The 26580-nt window shown below is 33.7% G+C and overlaps 1 protein-coding gene across 4 annotated transcripts in view; it reads right to left on the reverse strand.

Annotated features, from left to right (window-relative positions):
- Positions 1-1532: 1532 nt before the first annotated feature.
- LOC143238566 (ankyrin repeat and sterile alpha motif domain-containing protein 1B-like) overlaps positions 1533-26580 on the reverse strand; it is a 37473-nt gene continuing 12425 nt past the window's right edge. For 3 of the 4 annotated variants that reach the window (XM_076478911.1, XM_076478913.1, XM_076478912.1), the window contains exons 2-5: positions 25737-25827; positions 13469-13616; positions 12770-12907; positions 1541-2130 (exon numbers count right to left, since the gene is read on the reverse strand). In XM_076478911.1, coding sequence (XP_076335026.1) covers positions 2089-2130; positions 12770-12907; positions 13469-13567 — 279 coding nt within the window. In that variant the 5' untranslated portion in view covers positions 13568-13616; positions 25737-25827 and the 3' untranslated portion in view covers positions 1541-2088. Of the gene's footprint in view, positions 2131-12769; positions 12908-13468; positions 13617-17568; positions 17708-25736; positions 25828-26580 lie in introns of all 4 variants that reach the window. The other variant, XM_076478914.1, reaches the window with a different exon arrangement.

The following is a 26580-nucleotide window of genomic DNA, read 5'->3' on the forward strand; positions in this document are numbered from 1 at the left end:
TTTCTAGCAGTGTGAGGCCACACACAAAAACTAGTTTATTTTATATTTTCAGACTTTGCTGAAGAAGAATGTGAATTTTGAACCTGTGCAATAAATATCTGTTTTGCAAACTGTCTTCACCCTTATATGTTTTTTCTAAAATAATAATACATCTTTAAATTATATTACATGAAATTATACATGTAACATGCAATACTAGTGGTGTTAAATTTAGTAACGTTATTGTGTCTGAAATGTTTCTGAGAAGAGAAAATAAGTTACTTTTGTAATTACCCATTATCTAGTGCCTGTAACAGTGGCATGTGATTGATAAGGTGGTATAGAGTATGAATTTATAATTTTTTGTTTTATCTTCATTAAATTTGGAAAAATGTAACATGCAAATATGCCCAAAATAATGATCAATTTGGAGAACATGTTAAAAATAACTGGGGCATTAATTATTGATTTGAAGCTTTTATTTCCAAAAGTAAGGTGTATGTATTGGTATTATTACATAATGTATACTGAAACTACATTTTATGATATATTATTAGTGTCTCTTAAGATTATAAACCATACTTTTGGGTTACACATTAAGAGTATGATCACTGAAAAAAAAAAAAAAGTGTGCATAAGACGCACATTTAGGTCATAGTTGTAATAAACACTATGTTTTTCTTTTGATGTAACATGTAATTTGTAAGTTTAATACTGTTGGTAGTACTACTATTGATAGTAAGTACAGCACAGAAGAAAGTGAAAAGCACTTTATTTATTATTATAATGTATAAATTATACACCATTATCGTTACAGAACACAATGGTTCCTATAATTTTGGATCTCACTTAATGTTATATATATGTATATATATACCCACACACACAAATTTGACTATCTGTTACATGTTGGGTGTATGTTAAGTAACCCTGTAGAATGTATGTACGTACAAAATGGCCATTTTATAATAACAATATTTTTTATAGATGTTTCAAGATTGACTGTCATATGTATTTAAAAATTTTTTTTTATAATAACATTTAAAATATAATTTAAAATTAAGAAACTTGTGGCAACATCACTGTGACTTATTTTACTTTCTCAAACAAACAATAACAAATGTTTAATATGGAAAAGTGGGTGTCATACAGACGAAATGTTAAGTCAAGCAAAGAGATAAAAGTTTCTGGTTTTACAAACAAACATTACTGTGTGATGCTGTAATTGAATTTTTACTTTTACCTGTCTATGAATTTTTTTAATATTGACACTTTTTTAAAGCAGAACACCAGATTAATAGAAGGAAAATATCAGCTTGCAGAACATTTTATTCAACATGATTTTTACAAGTTACATCCAGCAGAACACCTTTTCATATCATGCTTATCTTCTCTGTCAAAACCAAAAAGTTGTTTCTGTATGTTGTCAATTGTGAATGTATGAGATATTTAATTTGAAATTATTACAGACCTAATCCAAAACTATCCACTTTTGTTTTGGGAAGGAAAAATTGAAAATAATAATTATACTGTTAACTTTAACAGGACATTTAGTAACATGATAATTCCAGAAAATATTATAACACAGTAATATAATTGAATGAAATGTGCCAATTAAAGATTAAAGACTAAATATGCAACTGCATAAAAACATTTTAACTTCATTATCTATTTTTTACGATATGCAATAAAATTATAAGCTCTGTTGATTGATATTACAAAGCATGATTTATAAGACTTTCTATAAAGCATGATTTAATAATGCAACCATCTCGTAATAATCAAATATAAGCCTTCATTTACCATTCCTCAGAAGTTCTACATCCATCCTAACATTTTGTTTCCCATTAATATATTGAATGAAATCCTTAATCTAGAATGAACGTATATCAATCATAAGAGCTGGCTGTAACTTATCTACATAAGAAAGAGCACTGAGTGAAGTGTTATATTTTGTTTTTAAAATTCCTGTAATCATCTTTTCTAACAGAAATGACAGCTTCGTTTAATGTTTATATTCTTATGATCATTTTTAAGAACAGGAGAAATGTTAGATGTGTCTAATTTATGGTTCAGCTGTTGATGTACAGTATGTTCAAAGATAAAGCATCACAGTCTTGTTCTGTTAAAGATGACTGCAAAGAACACTGGCTACCAAGAAGAAAGAATACCTTTGTTTGAACCAGCAATAGGTGCAAAAGTTTGGAAATTACTATTCATGCTAATTTTAGCTTGCAATAATTTTTTTATGTATTTTACCCTTGCTAAGTGTGTTTGTTCAGATTCAGGTTATTGATAGCTTTAAATTCAAAAATTGGTTGGAAATATTTAACTTAGAATGGCCATAACTACAAAGCTCCTGATTTTCTTAGTTATGAATTAATTACTTGTGTCTCTCAACCAGCTTCATATTTGGCAAAAATTGTATTAAAGAAAGAAAAAAAAAATACACGAAGAAATGGTTCAAATTCTGTGACATAAGCCATGGGAACAAGGCTAAGCCTATTAAGGGTCGAAAACTGAAAACAAAGGAGCTAAACTTGTCTTCAAGTTCCGTAAAAACTTTTATTATTAATAAAATTATGAGAAAATTAATCATATATTTCTTAATTGATTTTTGAGGATAAAACTGAAAACATTTTGAATAATCATTACATAATCCATATTACAGAATAAATATTTACTACAGCCTAATTCATATTAAGGTAAAACCAAACTGATTACATTCTAAATTACTTTATTGTAACTGTAAATTTTGATAAATTATAATGTAATATTATTTGGAAGACAATTCATTTTACTTGGAATGTAGGACTCTTCGTTTTAGTTACTTCACTGAGAGTGTAGAACTCTTTCTTCCCTTACTTCTCATCCAGAGTGTAGTACTGTTCCTTCCACTTAGTTTTCATCCAGAGTGTAGTACTCTTCCTTCCAGTTACTTCTCATCCAGAGTTTAGGACTCTTGCTTCGACTTACTTCACTTAAAGTGTAGAACTCTTTATTCTAGTAACTTCTTACTCAGAATGTGGGATATTTCATTCAAGTTACTTCTAACTTCGGGTAAAATCTCTTCCTTCCAGTTCCTTCTCACTCAGTGTAGAACTCTTCCTTCTAGTTACTTCTCATTCAGAGTGTGTGACTCTTCTTTCCAGTTACTTCACTTAAAGTGTAGAACTCTTCGTTTCAGTAACAGTTACGTTTCACTCAGATGGTAGAACTCTTCCTTACAATTACTTTTCACTCAGAGTGTAGGTTTCTTTCTTCCAGTTACTTCTCATACTGTGTAGAGCACTTCCTTCCAGTTAATATTCATCCAGAGTGTAAGATTTTTCCTTCCAGTTACTTTTCATCCAGAGTTTAGGGCTCTTCCTTCCAATTACTTTTCATGCAGAGTGTAGTGCTCTTCTTCCAAGTAATTTTCATCCAGAGAGTAGAACTCTGTCTTCCAGTTATTTGTTTATTATAGTGTAGGGCTCTTTTTTCTACTTATTTCTCTTCCTTGGTGTACGACACTTTCTTCAAGTTATTTTTCACTCGGAGTGTAGGATTCTTCCTTCCAGTTACTTTTCATCCAAAGTGTAGTGTTCTTCCTTCCAGTTACTTTTCAATCATGGTGTAGAGTTCTTATTTCCAGTTACTTTTCATCAAGAGTGTAAGGCTCTTCTGTCCAGTTATTTTTAATCCACAGTGTAGGGCTCTTCCTTCTACTTATTTCTCTCCCTGAGTATTCGACACTTTTTCAAGTTACTTTTCACTCAGAGTGTAGGATTCTTCATTCCACTTACTTTTCAATGAGAGTGTCTTCCAATCACTTCTCATCCAGACTGTATGGCTCTTGTTTCTCATTACTTCTTACCTACAGTGTAGGACTCTTCATTTTGGTTACTTCACTGAGAGTGTAGAACTGTTCCTTCCAGTTAGTTTTTATTCAGAGTGTAGTACTCTTCCTTTCAGTTACTTCTTATACTGTGTAGAGCTCTTCCTTCCACTTACTTTTCATCCAGAGTGTAGGGCTCTTCTTCTTTCCAGTTACTTATCATCCAGAGTTTAGAGCTCTTCTTTCTTGTTACTTCTTACTTAGAGTTCAGGACTCTTACTTGTAATTACTTATTACTTAGAGTGTAAGTCTCTTTCATCCAATTACTTTTCATCCAGAGTGTATTCCTCTTCCTTCCAAGTACTTTTTATCCATAATGTGTGGGTCTTCCTTTCAGTTACTTTTCATCCAGTCTATAGGGTTTTTCCTTACAATTACTTTTCATCCAGACTGTAGTACTCTTCCTTTCAGTTAATTTTCATCCAGAGTGTAGGGCTCTTCATTCTTGTTACTTCCAACTTTGAGTGTAGAGCTTTTCCTTGTAATTACTTATTACTTAGAGTGTAGGACTGTTCCTCTTAGTTACTTCCCTGAGAGTGTAGAACTCTTCCTTCCCGTTACTTCTCATCCATAGTGTAGAGCCGTTCCTTCCAGTTAGTTTTTGTACAGAGTGTAGGGCTCTTACTTCCAGTTACTTCTCCTCCAGAGTTTAGGGTTCTTCCTTTTAGTTACTTCTTACTCAGTGTAAGGATCTTCCTTCTTGTTACTTTAGTTACTTCTTACTCAGTGTAAGGATCTTCCTTCTTGTTACTTTAGTTACTTCTCATCCAGAGTGTAGTGTTCTTCCTACCAGTTCTTATTATCCAGTGTGTAGGGGCCTTCCTTCCAGTTACTTTTCTTCTAGAGTGTAGAGCTCTTCCTTTCAATTGCACTTCATCCAGAGTGTAGTGCTCTTCCTTTCAGGCACTTTTCATCAAGAGTGTAGGGCTCTTTCTTCCAGATACTTTTCATCCAGAGTGTAGTGATCTTCCTTCCAAGTACTTTTTATTCAGTGTGTTGGGCTCTTTCCTCCAATTACTTTTCATTGAGAGTGTAGTGCTTTTTCTTTCAATCACTTTTCATCCTGAGTGTAGTGATCTTCCTTCCAGTTACTTTTCATCCAGAGTGTAGGGCTCTTGCTTCCATGTATTTTTTATCCAGAGTGTAGTGTTCTTCCTTCCTTTACTTTTCATCCAGAGTGTAGGGCTCTTGCTTCCATGTATTTTTTATCCAAAGTGTAGTGTTCTTCCTTTCAGTTACATTTCATCCAGACTGTAGGGCTCTTCCTTCCACTTACTTTTCTTCCATGGTGTAGGATTATTCCTTCCAGCTACTTTTCATCGCCCCCTGCTAGTACAGCGGTAAGTCTACGGATTTGCAACGCTAAAATCAGGGGTTCGATTCCCCTCGGTGGGCTCAGCAGATAGCCCAATGTGGGTTTGCTATAAGAAAACACACACACACATACTTTTCATCCAGAGTGTAAGACTCTCCCGTCCAGTTACTTTTCATCCAGTGTGTACGGCTCTTGTTTCTTGTTACTTCTTACTTACAGTGTAGAACTCTTCCTTTTAGTTACTTTTTACTTAGAGTGTAGGACTTTTCTATGTCCCTTCTATACATTCCATGAAACCCCAAGTTCCACATCCTTTGGTTCCAGATAAAGACATTTTCTCGGATCCATTTTCCTCTCTCACCCCAAGATGCAAAGCAATCATTTGTTCACGTTCTCAGTCTCAGGAATCCCCTTCCAACAGCAAAGACCTGCCCAATCGACCCTGGGCAGGATCCATGGAGGTTGATAGATCTCCCTCAAATAAGGAAAGTAAAGAAAAACGTGGTCGTAAACCGAAGGGTTCCCTGCCAAATTCGCCAATACATAAATAAAAATGGCCATCCTGATACAATGGAACTGTCAAGGTTTACGTTTGAATCCAGATTAAATCAAAACACTGATTGCTTCCTACCATCCTGTTTGTCTCTCCTTAAGGAAACATTTCTGAAACCTGCCGATACAGTCACCTTTTAGGCAGTTTTCTTTATACAGAAATGACAAGCTGTGTGATGGATGAGTACATGGAGGAGTGGCACTGTTGGTTGATCAGCATGTTCCATCCTGTCTTTGCCACTTGACACATCCTTGGAGGCCGTAGCCATTCGTGTTTCCTTGGGTCATACCAATACTGTTTGTTCTCTCTATCTGTCACCTGGAGAGACATATGATCAATCAGACAGTGATGCTCTCATTGAACAGTTTCTGTCTCTCTTTTCTATCCTGGGGGACTTTAATGGACATCATTGCCTCTGGGGAAGTGCTGGTATTGATAGGAGGGGTCCCTGTGTAGAGTGTATGTTCTCTGATCACAACCATTCTCTTTTCAATACTAGTTCTTCTACTTATTTCCATGTGCCTACTCAGTCCTTTACTGCTATTGATCTCTAAATTTACTTCCCTTCATTATTTTCCAATTTTTCATGGAGGGTTGACAATAATCCATGAGGCAGTGATTATTTTCCTGTATAACCTTGAGAGAGATTGGCTGTGGTCAATGCCACCCAACCCATGTGCCATGGTGGAAGCTGGATCAGGCAAACTGGCCCTCTTTCACTGCTCTTACAGAACCTTATCTTGCCATCGTCTGTAAGCCATCAATAGATGGCTGTGTGGCAGTAACTGACTGTATTATACAAGCAGCTGCTCAATGTATTCCTAAAACCTCTATACGTTTTCCACTGTATCCTCATCCATGGTGGAATCCTGCCTGCCACATGGCATGGAAGGCTCAAAACGAGCCTGGAATACTTTACATAGATGTCCCACACTCGTGAACCGCATCACTTTCCAGCCTGCCCATGCACATGCTTGATGGGTAAGACATTAAAGACAGAAGGAATCTTGAATTAAGTTCACAACCCACATATCTTACACCACCAATTTCAAAGTCATTTGGGACAAGATTCAAAAGGTCAGTGAGCAATATCACTCTGTTCCCCTCTCAATCTTGCTCTCCGATGGCCAGGAAGTAACTGATACCCAGAGCATTGCTAATACTATAGGTGAAAGCTTTTGCCGAGTATATAGCACTTCTGCCTCTTCTTCCACCTTCGTAGCCATCAAAACTCTGGCAGAGCAATCACCTCTTACCTATTGAGCTGATTGTCCCTATGACTTTTATTGTCCCTTTACACTGGTGGAACTCAAACTGGCCCTTCATCAGTCTGGCAGTACATTGGTTGGACCTGATGATATACACTAAGATATGCTGCACCATCTATTTCCTGCTTCTCTTGCTATCCTTCTGGTTGTTTTTGACTGGATCTGGCAGGAGAATGGTTTTCCTGAGGCCTGGCAAGCTATTGTCCTGCCTGGGAAGGATCCCAAGATTCCTTCAAACTACCATCTAATTGCTTTGATGAGCTGTCTCTGTAAGACCTTAGAGAGGGTGGTTAATGCTCGCCTTGTTTGGTTTCTCGAATCAAACAACCTCCTCTCACCCACCCAGTGTGGGTTTTGACAACAGTGCTCCACCATGTACCCCCTGATTTGACTTGAAATGTCAATCAGAGAAGCCTTCAACTTGTATCAAAATTCTTTGACACTGAGAAGGTTTATGATATAACATGGAGGTATGGCATTTTGCAAGACCTCTATATAAATCGGTTACATGGCCATTTGCCCATTTTTATTCAAATTTTTTAATGGACAGGAGATTCCAAGTTCGTATGGATTTGACACTTTCCCATTCTTTTCTGCAAGAACTTGGAGTCCCTCAGGGCTGTGTTCTGAGTGTCACACTTTTCAGTATAAAGACTAATGCCATCACTGAACAACTCCCTCTCACTGTTGCAAACGATCTCTATGTCGACGACTTTTGCATCTCATATCACTCGTTGAATATGAGGTATATTGAGCAGCAGCCACAGAATGCCATCAATTGTCTAATGAAGTGGACCACAGCAAACGGCTTTACCTTCTCTCTCTCTAAAACTGTTTGCATGTACTTTTGCCACCAATGGGGTATTCACCTTGATCCTGAACTTTGTATCGGTGAATATGTGCTGCCTGTGGTCTCTGAGACTAAATTCTTGGGGCTTATCTTTAACCGTAAGCTAACCTTTATACCACACATCAAGCTACAGGTCAAATGAACAAAAACACTGAACATCCTCTGTGTCCTCTACCACCACTTGAGGAGTGGATCAACGTTCTATGCTAAAGATATATCGTGCTTTATTCGATCGAAACTCGACTATGGATCACTGATCTATGGCTCTGCCAGACCATTGGCCTTAAAGATGCTAAACCATATTCATCATCAAGGGCTTCGGCTATGCACTGGGTCTTTCTGCACTTCCCCAGTTCAGAGCTTATACATCGAGTCTCATGAACCTTCTTTGCACCTCTGCCATTTGCAACTGTCTTTACTATATGCTTCAAAACTTCGTTCCTTACCGAAGCATCCCACCTGAGGTTGTGTTTTCCTTCCTCGATGGGCCATGCTTTTCCAAACCAGATGGTCTGCCATTGCTCCTTTTGGCCTTCGTATCCAGGTGCAGTTAGATGAATTGGGTCTGTCCTTGGATAACATTACTGTATCCACTGGTCAGCCTATCCCTCCATGGCTTCTTACAGACCCCAATTGTGACCTATCTTTAAGTCATCTGAGAAAAGTAGACACTCACGATTGGAAATACCATCTGCTATATGCTGAACATCTTTTGAACCATCCTTCCATTCCTGTTTATACAGATGGTTTGAAATCAGGTGACTGTGTGAGCTCTGCCATGGTTTGTTATGGTTTGGTGGTTGCACGCAGAATCCCCTCTACAGCTTCTGTGTTCACTGCTGAACAATATGCCATTTCTCTTGCCCTGGATCACATAGAAGCTAAGCGGTACTCGAACTGCACGATTTATACTGACTGGCTTTGTTCTCTACTGGCCCTGGAATCGCTTCACATTGGCTCACACTCTGTTCTCGCTGATATTCAAAACCGACTGGCCCATTTCTCTTTAACATCTACTTATATCCAGTTTTTCTGGATACTGAGCCACGTTGGTATTCGTGGGAACAAGCTCGTTGACACAACAGCTAAGCCTATCTGCTCTGACACTATCACCGCTGTGCCTGTCCCATACATGGACTACAGTCCTGAATTCAAGGCTCGGCTCCATGCCAGTTGGCAATCGACTTGAGGTGAGCAACGCGAAAACAAGCTTTTTGAAATAAAACCCTACATGTATATTGGACTTTGGCCATCTTGTTCCCATCAGGATCGGAAAGAGGAAGTTGTTCTAACTAGACTACACATTGGTCACAGTTTTTTAACTCATCGTTTTCTTTTGTCGGGAACTGATGCCCAGTGTGTAGTTTGTGTAACACTCCAATAACAATAAGCCACATTTTACTTTCTTGTCATCATTATGATTCACAACGATGGCACCATTTTAAGCATGTTCTGTCCCAAGATTTGTCCATAACGTTAGGCAGTGTTATTTGTGATGGAGATGCTGTCCACCTTGGTAATGTTTTTAGTTTTTTAAGGGCCATTAATCTTTTTAATGCCATTTAAGTTTTTTAATTTATACATTACACCTTTTTAATGTGGTTCTTCTTTAAAAATCACAGTTCATCTAGTTCGATTTGAAATTAGAAACTGACTGTAACAGTAAGTAACTCAAAACCAGAAATGAAAAGGCCAACTTCAGGTGACTGACGGTGGATTTTGTACTTACGTGTTAGTTTTCCTGATGAGTTATGATTATTACAGTCATGCTACAGAAAGTCCTTTACAACTTTATTTACTGTAGTTTTTCTCTTGACGTTGTAGACTAGATGTAAACATTGGTTTTATGCTATTTATTTATTTTTTAACCTTGTTTTGTTTTATCCTAATTTTCTTTTATAAATTTTACTGAATTTGCTTTTACCTTTTACTGGAAGTTTGGCACAGATAGCCTAGCTGCTTTGTATCATAAAACACTAAATCAACCAACCAACCAATCTAAACAGAGTATGATAGCTAGTTATAGGATTAATAGTATTTTGGGTAGCAATATAGAAATATTGAATACAAGACAAGGGATATTATTTGCTCTTTGTGTATATCTCTTGCAAAGTCATATTTAGGCTACAGTGTACAGTTTTGGTATCTTTTCCTCAAGAACATTGAATTGATAGAGAGATTTGGAGAAGGGACACTGATACAATACCTGGGATGGTTGAATTGTCCTGTGAGGACAGACTAAAAATCTCTGAATTTATTTTCTCTGGAGAGAAGCAAGGTCAGATGGGATTTGGTTATGGTATTTAAGATTATTAATGGTATTGATAATATTGATTCTTCAAACGTTTTTGTCTAGCAGTAAAAACAATAGGACAAAAGGTCAAAAATTCAAATTATGGTAGAGTAGGAGTCACTAGCAATTTAGACAGTATTACTTTTCAAACGCATTTAGTTTTTGAAATTAGCTCCCTTCAAGGATGGTGGAGGCAGAAAATGTAACTGAGTTTAAGAAACAATTGGATGAATACATTAATAGTAAGGGGTGGTTATATTTAGGAGTTGGAAGGGACATCCTTGATGGGCTAATAACTTCCATGTATCCCTTTGAAGTTTTATAAAACGTATACCATACCATCAATGTCCTACACAGAGTAGGATTCTTATAGCATTGGTGAAGAATTAAGAATGCTGAAAGGAAAGCATATATGAAAAAAAAGTGAGAAGACTCAAGCCCACAATTGGGAAACAAATAAATGCATAAAAAATCAAAAGATTTTATGTCCCACTGATGAAAATCAGGATGATAAAGTATATAGTTAACAATGATGAAAAATAATCAGATAGAATAATGAATGCAAAATTACTATTAATAAAGATGTGTAATGTGTAAACTATTGAAATATTCCCAGTTCATAAAGTACTGATAAATATCTCATGGATAAACCATCTAAATGTATCTAGTCCACAAAGAATGTGTAAACTGACTAGAATTACCTATAAAATACATTAAAAATTCATACCTAACTAACCACACCTCTAAATTAACTAAGACTACAAAGGACACATAATTACATCATCCTACACTGATGAAAATTAGGATCAAAAGGCACACAGTTAACAGAGACAAATACCACTCAGAACAAAGGATTAGATGTTACTTGTAGTAATGATATGTAAAGTACACACCAAAGTGAATGACATGGCAGCATAACAACTGGTAGAAGATATCAGAGAAAAATCTGCAAATTTACTTCTCATTAATTCCATTGTTTCTTAGAACACTGTCATATTGAAACAAAAAATAAATTGCTGGCTGTGTATATGAATCTAATGCCCTCTGAATTAACATCTGTACCTCCTCTGCAGATAAAATCAAAACCAATTCCAAGGAAGTCATATCAGAAACCACAGTAACATAGATAATATAACAAGTATCTAAGTAGTTGATACATTGATCTAAAATTCATCCTACAAGTGAATGGAAGAAAAGTAAGATGAAACTGTTGAAAGAAAATGAAACAACAAATCAGCAAGTTCTTAAACTGTTACTGTAGGTTAGAAAATTCATGTTTTAAGAATGGCATGTCAATCAAGAAAATTCACATTGAGCAAGAAACGCAGATAAGGTTAGTTGCATCAATATAGATGGCACAGTACTATAGGTGGTGAGTTGTCACATGATGTGTACATATTCAGAAACGTGCACTAATTGTAAAAATATATTTTAAACAATGCTTAGAGGGAAGAAAAGGATTAAGACAGCTTTGGAGAATAGCTTGATCACACTGTAGTGTACAGCACCAATAATCCCATTATTTTATTTCTGGGTAGCAGACTTCTTGAAAAACTCTGATAAAATCTGATACCCTTTAAACATTTCTAGTTTATACTTTCTAATATTATAAGTATAAAATCTGTTAGATGAAAGAGTGAAACAAAAAACATTTTAATAGCTGATCAGAATTGCTGATGACTTTTACATATATACATTTAAAATCTATCATCTACTATTATTTCACTGTGCAGATTTCTCCTAAAAATATCTCTACTTCAGTGATAATTGTACCCATTAACTAGTTCTATTCTGTAACAGATGTCATTGAATAATTCAGTAAGTTTAAAAATAAAATATTTACATTTCAGATATTAAACTTGATGGTTGGTAGTTCAAGAACATGAACACTTTTTTAAATGTCTTGGTTGGTTTATTAGATATCTGACAATATTGTACATATTTAACTATACAAATTTGTTGCTTTACTAATATGGAATGTTTAAAAATAATAAAATTGTTAATGTTCTGTAGTCCATACTGTACATGTTATTGTTTAATTCTGGAACATTTCAGTGCCTTTGTTCTATAACACTTGTGTTTACTTGTGTAACAGTAAAAAAAACCACAACAATTGCTAATTCTTTTTTAGAGCTTCACACTTGTTAATAATGTACGAGATGTTTTCTGTATACGTATTTTTTAACAGAAAACAAAACTTAAAAATAATGATTTACTTTTAAATTAATTACAGGATGATGATGACATTAGAATTAAATTGTTGTGTTTATCTACAATAAAATATTATATATCCTTGTGTATGTGACTGCTATAACTGCAAGAGGAAGAAATGTTTTTAATTAAAAATGTTGGTAATATAACAGAAAATATCTTAATCCAGAAATGCTTTATGTTTAAAACTGCACAGGGGCCGTCACTCAAGATTGTTGGTTTCAACCTACAAAGTGCATGCTATTTTCATAACCAGCTTTATGTTGGGTGCTCCAATGTTGGTGTTAATGAGAACTTCTCAACTTGGTAACAAATGGGAAAACAACCAATATATCAATATAATGACATGAGAAAAGCTTGGTACTTCCCCAAGTAACTACATATAATATTTTAGAATATTTTTAGATCCATCATAATACTCACCACATTCTTAGCACAAAAGGCATGACAATAATGAAAGTGTGTCTGGTGTTCTTTCACAATACAAGCTATATGACTGAGGTCATCTGGTTCTTGAGATGCACAGTAAATATTTTGAATTTGATGATCACAGATGTTTTGCTAAGGGTAAAATATGTTAAATATTTTATATGAATAAGTATAAAAAGTGTATACAAGAAAAATCTAAGAAGTACATGAAAGAAAGCATGTGATTTGCATTGTAGGTTTTTAACAAAAATGTGTAAATATTATATTTATTTACATATCATAAACTTTTTCATATTTTTTTAGATTTTACTGATGAATATTTTTCCAAGTGAATATATTTCACTAACAGCTAATCAAAGTTCATTTGAACATACTCTTAACTTGAACTTGTATTTGATTGCATATAAACCAAGACATACTTCAAAAAACAACTACTTAATACAGAAAATAATTGTCTTCAACCACAGGGAAGTTACTTTTCAACAAATTTCTTCAACATTTTGATTATTAATTAAACAAAATAGTAAATCCAGTTACTAGGTGGACTTAAAATAAAATTCTGGGTCTTTCATGGATCTATAAAGTAAATTAGAAATTACAGGAAGTTTTTACTCTGCAATAAGAGCTACCATATGAGAAAGTTTTAGTTGTTCCAAACTGCTGATGTTTTAAATTGTGTTTAAGATACCATACCTTAGTGAGGGCATCAGCGAATTTCACTCCTGTGCAAGAAATGGACAATAAGACCTCATGTGTTTTTGCAGTCTCTCTTAAGTTTTTGTAGGGGTTCATGTATGAATTTCATCCCTTTCAATTCTTTTACGATGGTGGAACCACGATACTGTCATATAAATAGAGACATTAAATCTAAACTAAAACCCAATGTAAATATGATATGATAATACAGGACATGAATATTATGCCACGCTAGACAAAGGTGTACAGAGAATATCTCAGTCAAGAAAAATATGAGAAAAATGTACTTTAAGAAATTACTACTTAATAATAAAACTTTGAATTCATGTGACACTCAAAACAGATGAAAATATTATCACATCGCATACACCTCATTAAAGGCAAATAAAGACTAAAATCTTAGAAAATACCGTATAGTTTGAAAATTAAGATAATAAGTTAACACTTCTTACATACAGTTCCTAATGCTAATAAAATATTACATTTTGAATTTTGTATGTCAAGAAAGATATAATGAAAGCTTTACTAATATTACATCACTATTGAAAGAATGGATATGTCATGAACTAGCACAGCCATGAAGCCAATGTTCATATCATACAGTTATTAAAAAAAGAATATTTCTGGATTAGATTACACTATTCATTAAGCTATCATCATTTTAAGACCATTGTTTGAGTCATAATTTAAAACAGAAATATTTCTAAATTGGATAGTATTAATCCTCAAATTATAATTTTATGGTTATTTTTAATATTATACAATTCAAAACAGGACAGTATCTTATTTTGTTTACACTAAATTGCAAGCTAAGATAAACTGTTATAAAGTTTAAAGCTAAAGCATTTCAGGTTCAGTTTACACCAATTCTCAAGATGTAATACTAATAATTTCATTTAAAGCCAATTTTTAAGTCACATATTTCAAAAATTATGTACTTTTAGACTAAATTACATTTATCCTTGGGTGAAAATATTTCATTTTTACATTTCCAAGGTGTTTATTGCTTTGTACTTTGCTCTGTTTTCCTGAGAATAATTACCTTTCTACCTGTACATTGTAATTACTCTTTCTTCTAATGAGAATATTGGGTTGGTGGCAACACTGTTCAGTTGTCTGCAAGTTCCATAAACAAATTTCTATTATTTATGAAATTTCTAAAAATTCTGAGAATATAATCATCTCTAAGGAGTTTTTATTTGGTTTCTGAGAATAATGTGCCTAATCATTGTCTAATCTGTATCACAGAATAAATATTCACTAAAGCCTAAATCACATTCAGGTAGGATTAAACTGATTACACCTAAAATTACTTTATTGTAAGTGTAAATTCTGAAAAATTACAATGTAACATTAATTGCAAGACAATTATTTTTCATATAAAACAAAATTTATAAATATAGTCTCCCAGCTAATGTAACAAATTCTAGGTTTGATTTTTTTTTTATAAGATTCTTAACAACAAATAATTTAAATAGCATACTCGTTTAGCACATAATTGTTACCACTTTTTCTATTACTGTTTAGGGCACCCATTTTGAATTTCAAAGAGGCTATCATTTTCAGCTATTTTAGACCATTTGCATGGAAATAAAAAATTAGGATTAATGTCTATATATATGTCAGTACAAATACTGATTAGACCCAAGCACATACAAAATGAAATTTAGAGTCCCTAGCCAAAAGATTTACTAATTTGGCATACCAAAAGTGAAGCCTTTTCAATGTATCCCTGGAGATACCATGGCTTTGTCAATAATGTCTGCTGCTAACATTATTTCTATATCGATAAAAGTTCATCTGTTGAGAAATAATTCTGATAAAATGTTATGGTATTTGTTGTTAAAATTATTTAAGCATCTATTAAATGAGTAAGTAATTTTAAGCCTTCTTATTCCAAGTAATCTAGAGATATGTCAAGTAACTCTCATTGGAAATAAAGACAGAGACAAGTGTTGATTTGAAGCACTGCCTAAAATGCCTGGGGGACAAAATTTATATTGGAACAGACAATTTCCTCTGATCTAGATTTAACTGGAAAATTTTTTAGATAGTGTTAAGTAGAGAGCTTCTTTTAAATATTCTGAAAATATTGAACTCAGTCAGCAACTGTCTGATTTGTTGATTTATGCACTCCAAGAGAACAATGCTCTGTTGTATAGAAAATGCTATAGCAAAGTAAGACATGAACAACATGTAGAAAAAAATAGACAGAGGTTACCAAAATTACACTGCTATGAAAGATGGCAATGTATTATCAAACAATAACAGTAATGGACAGCCTAAATTAATGAGTGGGCCTGGTACATTGGAGGCCAATACATTGGAAACTATTATGCAATATCTTACATGGTCCTATGTTTGAGCATTCAGTCAAGATTTGTGATTCTATTGTCAAGAATATAAACTTGATACATCTCATAAAGCAAAAAAAACTTTGTACCTGCAGGAGTAAAGATATAAGACAGTCCATTAAAGAACCTGTTTACAAAAGTGACAAAAAGTATTGGAAGTTGAATCTTGCTGACCTATAACCCAAGGGTGATTTTCATGTGAGGAATATAAGTCCCACAAAAGTTGTCAAATTATACTGGAGACATTTTGTACAAGGACCCAAGGGACAGAGTTGTAGCAAGGAGACCATCTACACTAATGAGAATATCATCCAGTTAATTTCAGCTGAAATTGTATTCATAGCTAATCTTTAGCAGAAAATCAATATAAGAGGATTTTTTACAGTGAAAGATATTTCTGACATACACAACAATATAATAAAAGATCATGGTGTTTAGCACAAAGAAATATCCCATTATAAGTTGATGGAAACAGTGAAAAAGAACATATCAATCATTTCTACCACTGAGGCCAGAGGTAGAAAACCAGCAGCCATACATTCCACAAAGGCAGGTCATTCAGCCATAAACAATGCTGTAGTGAAGAGGGATAGTCTTAGTGAGATAACAACAATATTTCATTACTCCAAAATCATCTGGAAAGCCATCTTCCAATTCAGGAAGAAACACCCTTGGTTTTTCAGTGGAATCCTTACTGGTTCTGTCAAAGAGAGTTTGCCTATATAAACAACTATACTAATCAGATGAATCATACAAGGGACCAATCATGTAACAACAATGAAAAAGCAGAACAGCTGCATCCATCTTGCCTTATCCTGTCTCAATCACTTATTAAACAGTGCTTGATTGAATGGCAAGTGAATCTTTTGTCTAAAATGCCCAAATCAATATTTCACACAGTCTATGAGAATCCCTTTGCTGCAGGACTGTCACTGTATATGTACCACAACTTTAAGAGTGATACTGCAGTGTCAATGTTGCATAAGATTTTAGCTGGAATTTCATATGACAGTGTCACAAAAATCTGCAGTAAACTTGCTGTAACAATGTCTTAAATCATAAAGATGTTTGAAATGTATGTTCCAGCTGGAATGTTATAAAACAGAACCATAAGAGCATCCCCAGATAAAATTAATGAGAAGGTGGAAACCACAGATGGAAAGAACAGCTTTCATCGTTTGGCTATTAGTGTGTTTCAGAGATCAGGACAAGTAAACGCTGTGTCAATCAACTTAATTTGCAAAGTGTGACTTCAAACGAAATTGAAAAAGTTCCATTGTCTCTCATCCAGGTGTTCCCAATGTCAAATTGAGGGTAACCCGAAGCCCAAAACAAGCCTACATTTTCCAGACTTTAAGATGGACATGTATGATGTAAAATCCCAATTTTCAGAAAAACATGATTTAGTTTAGATGGTGACTTGATTCTTCAATAGATAAGCTCTCACAGTTCAGTTACAAGCACCTCTTCAGACTCCAGATTCTGTTTCTGGATTTAGTAAAAAATATGAAAAAAATGAAGCCCAAAATCAACAGCTAGGTAACACACAAGGAATTTAATTTTGGAGGAATTACCATTACCAGTTAATGCTAGAAACAGCATACCACTTACATGTATTGGTATAGACCAGGAGTGGGCAATTTATTTTTCATAGTGGCTAATGAAAACAACGTTGGCCACACTATTCAAAAAAGAAAAATTGAAAAATGTTAGTTTAATCAAAATAATTGCATTTTAACTAACCTTCAATGTAAAAATTGATGAGAGTTTTCATCAAAAATTTTCCCAAACACTTCTTCCCTCACTTGAAGATCTGAAGTTACATATCGAACCAAAAATATCAACTGTGCAGTGTCACTAACATCTGTTGAGTCATCTAATGCTAAAGAAAAATACAAACTGGCTTTTAGTTGTTCAAGCAACTGATTTTCTATGTCTGTCACTAACTTTAGCATTCTGCGAACAATTGTTCTTTAACTTAATTGCAAATTATTTGCCTTTTGAAGAATATCATCTTTTATTTTTGAATGATAATTCTCCAACAGAGACCACAATCAATATTTCTTTTACTAGTTCAGCATCAGCAAATGTGACTAAAGGCAAAGAATGAATAATCTAATACACAAAGACATTATTTAAATATTGTATTACTACACCAGAATTGGCATACCTTTCTGTTGAATGTGTACATTTGATTGGATCTGCTAACAGTGATGAGTCTTCAGAACATCATTTCCTTTCTCAGACAAAAACTTGTCAGTAAGATCAAACAACAGTTAAGCTGAAAACCAATTTGTCTACAAGTAAGCAGTTTGCTAGTTCTGCTATACAGCATAATGAAGGGACAAAAACATTGTATGGTCACATGTTCAAGGAAATCATATACACAAACATTCAAGAAGGAACATATTGACCATGATACATATAACAAATGTGAAAGAACACCTTTTCTGAAATTAAAACATTTGGGACAAGCTGTCTTAAGGTCAAATTCATGACTTGGATTACTGAAAAAGATGTGAAGGATGGATAAGAACGTTTACTTGGAATGCAATCACATCTCTGTTTGCTCAACCATTGATCATAACAGGATCTGCTCATAAGAGGGTTGACCTAGAAGATGTTATTGGACTCCATAAGTTCACTTTCACAAGAACATATGTTTAACCAAATGGATCAATTCATCCAACATATGATAATAACTAGATCATATATCTCCTGGAGAATCTTGAAGAGAATAATAGCAACAACACTGAGACAAAATAAACATGTCTGGTTATTGATGAAATGGTCATTGTACATCAACTCCTATTTGTGAGAAACTTAAGAACATGTTAAGAATTTTGTGAAGCATGTGATCAACTAGTTCACAGTAAAACAGAGAATATCAACAAGTAAAGATTGTATTTGACAAGTACACCAAGGTTTTGTTCTTGAAAAAAAGAACCAGGGAAATGTAGAAAAAACTCAAAGGGATTAAAATCATACGTTGTTCAACACTCAACTCCCATAAAAGACTAGATATCTTTTTTAGCAAGCAACAGCATCAAAGATTCACTTACCCTGTATTTATCAATACTTTGATTAACAAAAGCAAAGTGAAAAAGAATTTTATGGTTGCTACAAGAAAGAATGTCATGGCAAATAATGAACAATTTCAAGGGAGAATCAGGGTTGGCAACAGGAAGAAGAAGATACTCTTATGATTTTCCACACTGTTGAAACTGAAAGTAAAGTTCTCGAAATTCATCTTTATTCACATAACGCTGATATTTTGTTGTTGTCCACACACAGAACACCACAAGTTGGTCCCAGTGTTTTCTCAATCACCGGAACAAATCAGCATTATCATACCATCAAACTGCATCTGGTCTTTGATAAACTTGGTGAAGGAATGGCATTTGCTTTGATTAATTAACCTATTCTGAATGGTTGTGATATGACAAAACATATTTTTGAAAAGGGAAGAAAGCTTATTTTTCTGCCTACGTGAATGCAAAGACAACTGTCATCCATGCAATATAAAGTCTTTGCATAGGAGATAAACATTTCAAAGAAGTCTATGATGATTGTGAAAAATTCTTATATAATCTTGTTTTTTGTTCTAAGGGTGTAAAATTTGTGAAAGCAAAGGATTTACAATGGCACTTATTCAAACAACTGAAAACTGACCAAGTTGTGGAGAAATTCCCACCAACACTGACAGTCTGGCTGCAAAATATCTCTAGTGCTCATGCACTGAAATTTATCTGGCAACAAGGTCCTGTCTTGCATCCAAAAGATCCAAATCCTCTGAAATTGGGATGGCAACAATGAGACAACAGACTTTTCCTAGTTTTATCAAATTATGCACCAGCTCTGGATTATGTTGTATAGAAGATTTACTAAGATCATTAAAAAACAAATTCTTGCCTACACAGTCAATACTTGTATAATGTAATGGATTGATAAATCATTTTCTCTGGACTACGTTCTTCTCACAACAATCTCTGAAATGTTGACAAATCATGATAAGACACACCATCATTGGAGATACAATTACTTATTTTCACATCAAGAACAAAATATTTGTTTCATGTTATAAGAAAAAAAAAAGGTATGAAACCCTAGTGCATGATAAAAGAAACACTACTTTACAGTTTGAAAGCATCCTGATATTGTTCCCCAAACACCACAACTTCAGTGAAAATTGTGTCCATTTTTGAAATCAAATTTAGTACCTTAATATAAATAGAAAAACTGGCAACAACAATTTACTGATTCAGTGGCATTTTTAAATCATCTTAAGTGTCATTCTGAAGAATGTGCCAAACAAATATTCATTCTTACATTTGCTGGTAAACTAGTAGTTCAAAACTCATATGATATAAATATTTTTTTGTATGGAACAGCTCTTTCTATTCTTTCATATTTTTATCGTTTTCTAGGATGATTTGACAAGATATTTCATATGGCTGATTTAGGTAATCAGGATCTCAATAGCAAAATTCTGTAAAGAAAAAAATTCTTCTTATACTTTAAATTCTTAGTGTATAAAAACTTGAAGCTCTTACATATTTTAGGAACCTATTAAACATGCAAATCTCTTGTGCTGAGATACAAGTGTTAACTCTTTTATGCTTAAAATGTATTTTTGATAGATACCTACCTCCTATCATACAAAGCTTTCTCAATTAATCTTTGCCCTCTAAGCATTGCTAAAAAAAAATTTTGCAATCTGTGCACTAGTCTTTATACCCTATCAAGTTTATGCTTTTTCTGAACATGTGCATATCATGTGACTATTCTCCACCAGTAGTGGCACATCTCTCTCCCTCTACTATTCCTCCTTAATCCTTTCTTTCAAGAATTGGCCTGGTCTAAAAGAACACTGGCTATGAGGAGGATGGGTGTGATTTACCTATGGGAAATTTATATTTTGGTATTAAAAAATAACTTCTGATATGGTATTATTTCCACTCTGAAAAGGTAGAAGGGTCAGTTTAGATGCACAGCTGTACTCTGAGATGAATGAAGCACACAAATGGGGTACTTCTGGAACAGGTATACTCTTTGCACAGGAAGTAGGAAATTAAACCAGAATGGGTGAAAAATGGATCAAAAGGTGCAAGCAATAGTGATGTATAAATGTAAATATAATGAACTATGTACTTTCTCACCATCAACTGGACAGATTTTATAACTCATTTGTAACCACAAAATTGTAGATAGGGCATATAGACCAATATCTACATATGTACATAAAAATATACACACACACACACACACACACACATCAACAACCAACTGTAACTAGAATGCCATCATTGTTTGTCCTCTTGTCTTCTGGAGAGACAGTCACACTTTGATGCTGTTGTAGAGCAGTTGCCATCTCTCTTTTTCATCTTGGGAGATTTTAATGGACACTTTTCCCTGTGAGGTGGTACTAATATATATGTGAAAGAATGTTCCATGGAGAATATGTTCTCAGATCACAACCTGTCTCTCTTCAGTAGTGGTTCTTTTACCTGTTTGCATGCACCTAGTCATTCTTTTACTGCTGTTCCCCTTCACTTTTCTCAGTTTTCTTGGAGAGTTGATAGTGACAAATGGAACAGTGAAACTTCCCATTCTTTTAAGGGAGATTGCTTGTAGTCGATGCCATCTAACTTAAGTACTATAGTGGAAGTTGGACCAGGATGACTGACTTTTTTACCTTTTACCTTAATAGGTGGAAAACCTAACGACTGCAGAAGGCAGTAAGTAATTGCATCATTCAAGCAGCTCTCAGCTGTCAACTACATAATAATTCAAGAAAAGTTATTTTCTCATTGTTGAAGAAGAAGAGGTCTCACCCAATGTTCACAACATCAGTAATTGGAAAAACATTACAATGTATCAAAGAATGGTTTTCTGGTAGTATTAACGTCATTGTTGTTTTATGGGAAAAGAGTTGAAAAGGAATCTGTATGTATATCATATTGAAAGAAATAATGTTGTGTGTAACTACTTGTTATTGACGATTTAACATTTTCATGTTAGTTCCTGTTAAACTATTTTGAAATATGCTAAATAACCATATCCATCTGTTAACAGGATTAAACGTGATACATTTCTATATTAGTTCCTGTTAAACAGCTCAGAAATTATGCTATCATCAAGATTAAAAGTGATAAAACATTGTCAGTTGCTGTTGGAAAGTCTATGGATATGTTAAACAGTTTCTTCCAAGCTTAAATATTGGTTCATGTTGTACAATCTTGAAGTTAAACAGCTGATACCAAAATGAAACATGAATTATTTTCAACAAATTTCAGACATAGTAAACAGCTCATATAAAACCTAAACATCAGTTCTTGTTGAACAAACTAGACACACAGTTGTCACAACTTCTAAGCATCACTTCTTGTTGAACAAAAGTGACACATATTAAACAGCTTTCACCAAGATTTGTTAAGTTTTTCTATACTATTTTTAATGAGTTTCTTTAAACAGAGAATGAGATCGTCATTGAGAGGTTTGTAAAAGAGGGTCTCATTTGGTTGCTTCTCAGCCTCTTAAACATACAGATCTCTGTAGGCATCACTATTAACATTTCCACATCTACATTTATTACTAACGTACATTACAAACCCACTGACAACCATTCCTACTTACATTTTAATTGTTCCATTCCTCTTATCACAAACACTCTATTCTTAAGGGACAATTCCTACATTTGAGACGTCTATACTCTGACAGTACAAATGACATTACTCATTATTCTAGAGAGCAGAATTATCCCAACAACACCAATGAAAAGGCAAAACTTGCCACATTCTTTATCTCAAGCTTACTGTCTCTCATCTAAAGACAAACCACATAGTGACAGAGTCCTCATACACCTTCCTTTAACTAAACAGAGTAGCAGAATTGCCCAATGCAACATTACCTTACAAACAAGAGAAATCACATCTCTCAACATTTTTAACCACCCACCCCCCAATTTCTTTCAAACGTGAGAGGAATTTCAAAGACTGTCTAGTACATTCCAAATTACAGACAAAATCAGCTTCACTAGTACAAACTAACAGAACTGATCTGTGTCGGTGAACTATTTGTCTCGCATGCGATTATATCCCTAACTTTTCAACTCTCTCCAGTTCTACCTTTCACATAAAAGGACAATTAACATCAAAGTGTATTATTTATTTAGTTGCTGTATTAGATGTAAACATCTCTGATTTTTATGCAATGACACCTTTAATCCTTCAGTTCCCAAACACCTTAACTTCCTGAATCATGATGGAATTAGCAACATGACCCCCACCCCTACAAAAAACTATGATTGCAAAATCGAAAAACATAAACTTATATTTAACTAAATTCTTGTATCACACAGAATTAATTAACGTTGTTTTAAAGTGATTATTAGCTTCCTTGTATATCACTTTACCACCCCTGTTACCTCAACATCATATACGGCCAGATATGGCCAAGTGTGTTAAGGCGTTCGACTCATAATCCGAGGGTCAAGGTTTGAATCCCGGTCGCACCAAACCTGCTTGCCCTTTCAGCCATGGGGGCATTATAATGTGATGGTCAATCCCACTATTCATTGGTAAAAGAGTAGCCCAAGAGTTGGCAGTGGGTGGTGATGACTAGCTGCCTTCCCTCTAGTTTTACACTGCTAAATTAGGAACAGCTAGCTCAGATAGCCCTCGAGTAGCTTTGCACGACACTAAAAAAAATAAAAGACATCATATACATGTGTCCCCTGATCAATATTCTTTTTATTATTAAATCCTTATTTTATTTATGGAAAAATGTTGCTTGAAGAGTTGTGAGAGCATCATACAGTTTTTAAAAGTATTTTTTCATTTGTGTATGTTATAAATGAAACTAGAAATAATAGACTTATATAATAGTTTTTATTTTCTTTATACAAATTGACAAAGAAAGATAACATCAGCTCTTGTAGATCAATTAAAAGAACATAAAAATGTTTGTTCTGAAGATTTTTCAAATAATTTGTGAACAAGCTTATAAAAATTAGTTATGGTGACTGTGAAATACTGCATCCAGTGTACCTAAACAGAATGAACAATTATCAGTGTTAGCTTTTACTTCATATAGTAGAGTTACCCAGGATGTAATAGTATATCCACTAATAAATAATATGAAATTGAAAAGCCCCATTATTCATTTGTTTCTGCGATATAGTGCTAATCATAGAACAGTGAATGTATTTATGCACCACTAAAATATTGGATTTGTTTGTTTTCATATAACTTCTATTTGTGTATGTTCATGGTTTATTAAGTAATTCCCAAATTTTAGGCATATATTCATTGCTGCAACAATAAAAATATATACAGGATAATGTAATTTAAAATAACTTATTTCCCACTAATTGATTCATTGCTATTGTGATATAATGCATTTTGCAACTTAATCATTCATATATGTTTATATGAAATGTAGTGGCCAAGTCACATTAATAAAAATAATTTATAGATCTCAGTGAGTTATCACACAAAGTCAATCCAAGTTATCAGAATTAAATGTTTAGCAAAGTATACTGCTATTTTTCTTAACTATTGTGATACACCAATTGCTTCCACAAATTCTGAGTGAACCTTATTATAAACTTAATATTGTGAGTGAAAAATAAAATATTTGATTTCAGCTTCTGTGTGTGTAATCTTATAGCAGAAAGTACCTTTGTTTTTATTCAGGGTATTTGCTTTCCTCATTGTCACCAAGCTATGGTAGTTATTTTTTATTGTAACATTTTCAAATGCCTTTAGAAACACAAACTTATTTACATGAGAAAAAGCCTTGAATTAAGACAACTGTTATTTTTGTTTTAAAATTTCTCCGATCATCTTTTTAGGTGAAATTAAGAGCGTGGTCATTTCTGCATATGACCAAACCTGAAAAAAACTGTTTGTACAAAACTAAAATGGAGAGATTATACAGTTAATCTAAGAGTTACCAATGGGGGTCATCAAATCTATTACTTGCAAAGAGTTGGGTATATTATAACCCAAACATTTGAGTAAACTTGAGGGTTGAGTACAGACTTTAGAGAATAAAGAGAGTTGAGTGAATTCTACTGAGATAATTTTGAATAATTAGTTCAAGAAATGTTGTGAAAACCAAAGCTGATATAAGCAGTCATTGAAAGGCATGTATTTGAAGGGCTTTTATAACCTCTTTAGTGTCATAAGAAGTACAACGCCACCAAAAATTATCACTTTTAGAAAGGTTATTTAACAACCCTTTTCTACACAAAATGTTGACATTGGAAAACAAAAGAATACATGTATAGATCATCTTGGAATATCCATATTATCCAAAAAGAGACCTGAAACATGTCACACCTCTCACCCATTGTACACAAAGTGCAGCATCTTGTAACAGGTGAGAAAACATGAACATCAGTGTCAGTAGTAAAATCCATCTTATCTTGGTGTCTCAGACAATAGTATGTAAGATAATCAGAGTATCTTCATCTGAAAATCGACAAGTGTCACATGTACACATGCTATTTACACAATACATACATTCAACCATTGCATAACTAAAGCATCTGGAGAAAGAAACTAGTATCATGCTTTTCTAAACAAAGACATACCAGTCAAATCGTTCATAGATCAGACTGCTGAAACACTGCTGGAGAATCATCATCCTTATACACTTAGATTGATTAAGGAAGGCAGTAGTGGTGTATTCTTTACATAGCTGTTTTACAACAGAAACTTTTCCAATAGTAACTGTGTTTGATCATCAGATAGACATTATTAAACTGTAACGATACTCTGAGGTTTGAAAATAGATTTAATGCAATTTATTCAACCTCTATATTGAGATAATTGTTTTATTCTAGTTATTTGAGGTCATCCATCATTGTTAGGAGCTGATATATAAATTTAACAACTACTACTCACATTCTGTACAGGTTCTGGCTTAACATAGTGGTGAAACCCTTCAACTGGCCAATTCTTATCCACTTTCACATTCTAAGCTCAATGCTTGTTTCTACATAAAAAAATCACAACAGATCAGAAATTTACTAAGATTTTTAATATCATTTCTATCTAAAAATTCTTCCTATACTATTTAGTTACTACATTATTTTATACAGAGAGAGAACTCTTTCAATTTACTCAGAATTAGTTGTTGTGGGGGATAACATTTGACAAAACACTTATGCACTCTGAAAAATTACTTAGGCCTTTTTAAGATAAGGTTTCTAATACAAAACTGCAATTTCTCTCTCTTGAATTGCCCCCAGTAACACAGTGGTATGTTTCTGTATTCAAATCACTAGAAACCAGGTTTTCAACACCCGTGATGGCCATGGTGTAGCTTTGTGCTCAATTCTAAACAATCTTGAATTATTAGTGTGCATTCTGTGTGCTGTATCTTTGAGTGTATTTAATGTTTTTAAAATGTCTATTAGAATAAGAAAACAAATAGCTTATCATATATTGCATAAACATTTCAGAATTATTTAACATACTGCTGGTAACTCAGCAGAAACAGATATTCTCATGAACTTCCTAAAGAAGCATAACCTCATCATTTGAGTATTAAAAGTAGTCAAGGTATTAATTAATTCAGTTTTCATCTTTCTTCATGTATTAGTAATAACTGATTGATTCAGTTATCTTTTTTTATATTTATTGCTTACACAGTAAGTGATTATTACTAGGCTTGAATACAAACTTCACAAGATATTTTTGTAGGTTTGTTTTTGCAAATAGTTTTCTTAAATTTTTAATCATCTTT

The sequence above is a fragment of the Tachypleus tridentatus genome, chromosome 13, assembly GCF_004210375.1.
Source record: "Tachypleus tridentatus isolate NWPU-2018 chromosome 13, ASM421037v1, whole genome shotgun sequence".
Taxonomy (NCBI): domain Eukaryota; kingdom Metazoa; phylum Arthropoda; class Merostomata; order Xiphosura; family Limulidae; genus Tachypleus; species Tachypleus tridentatus.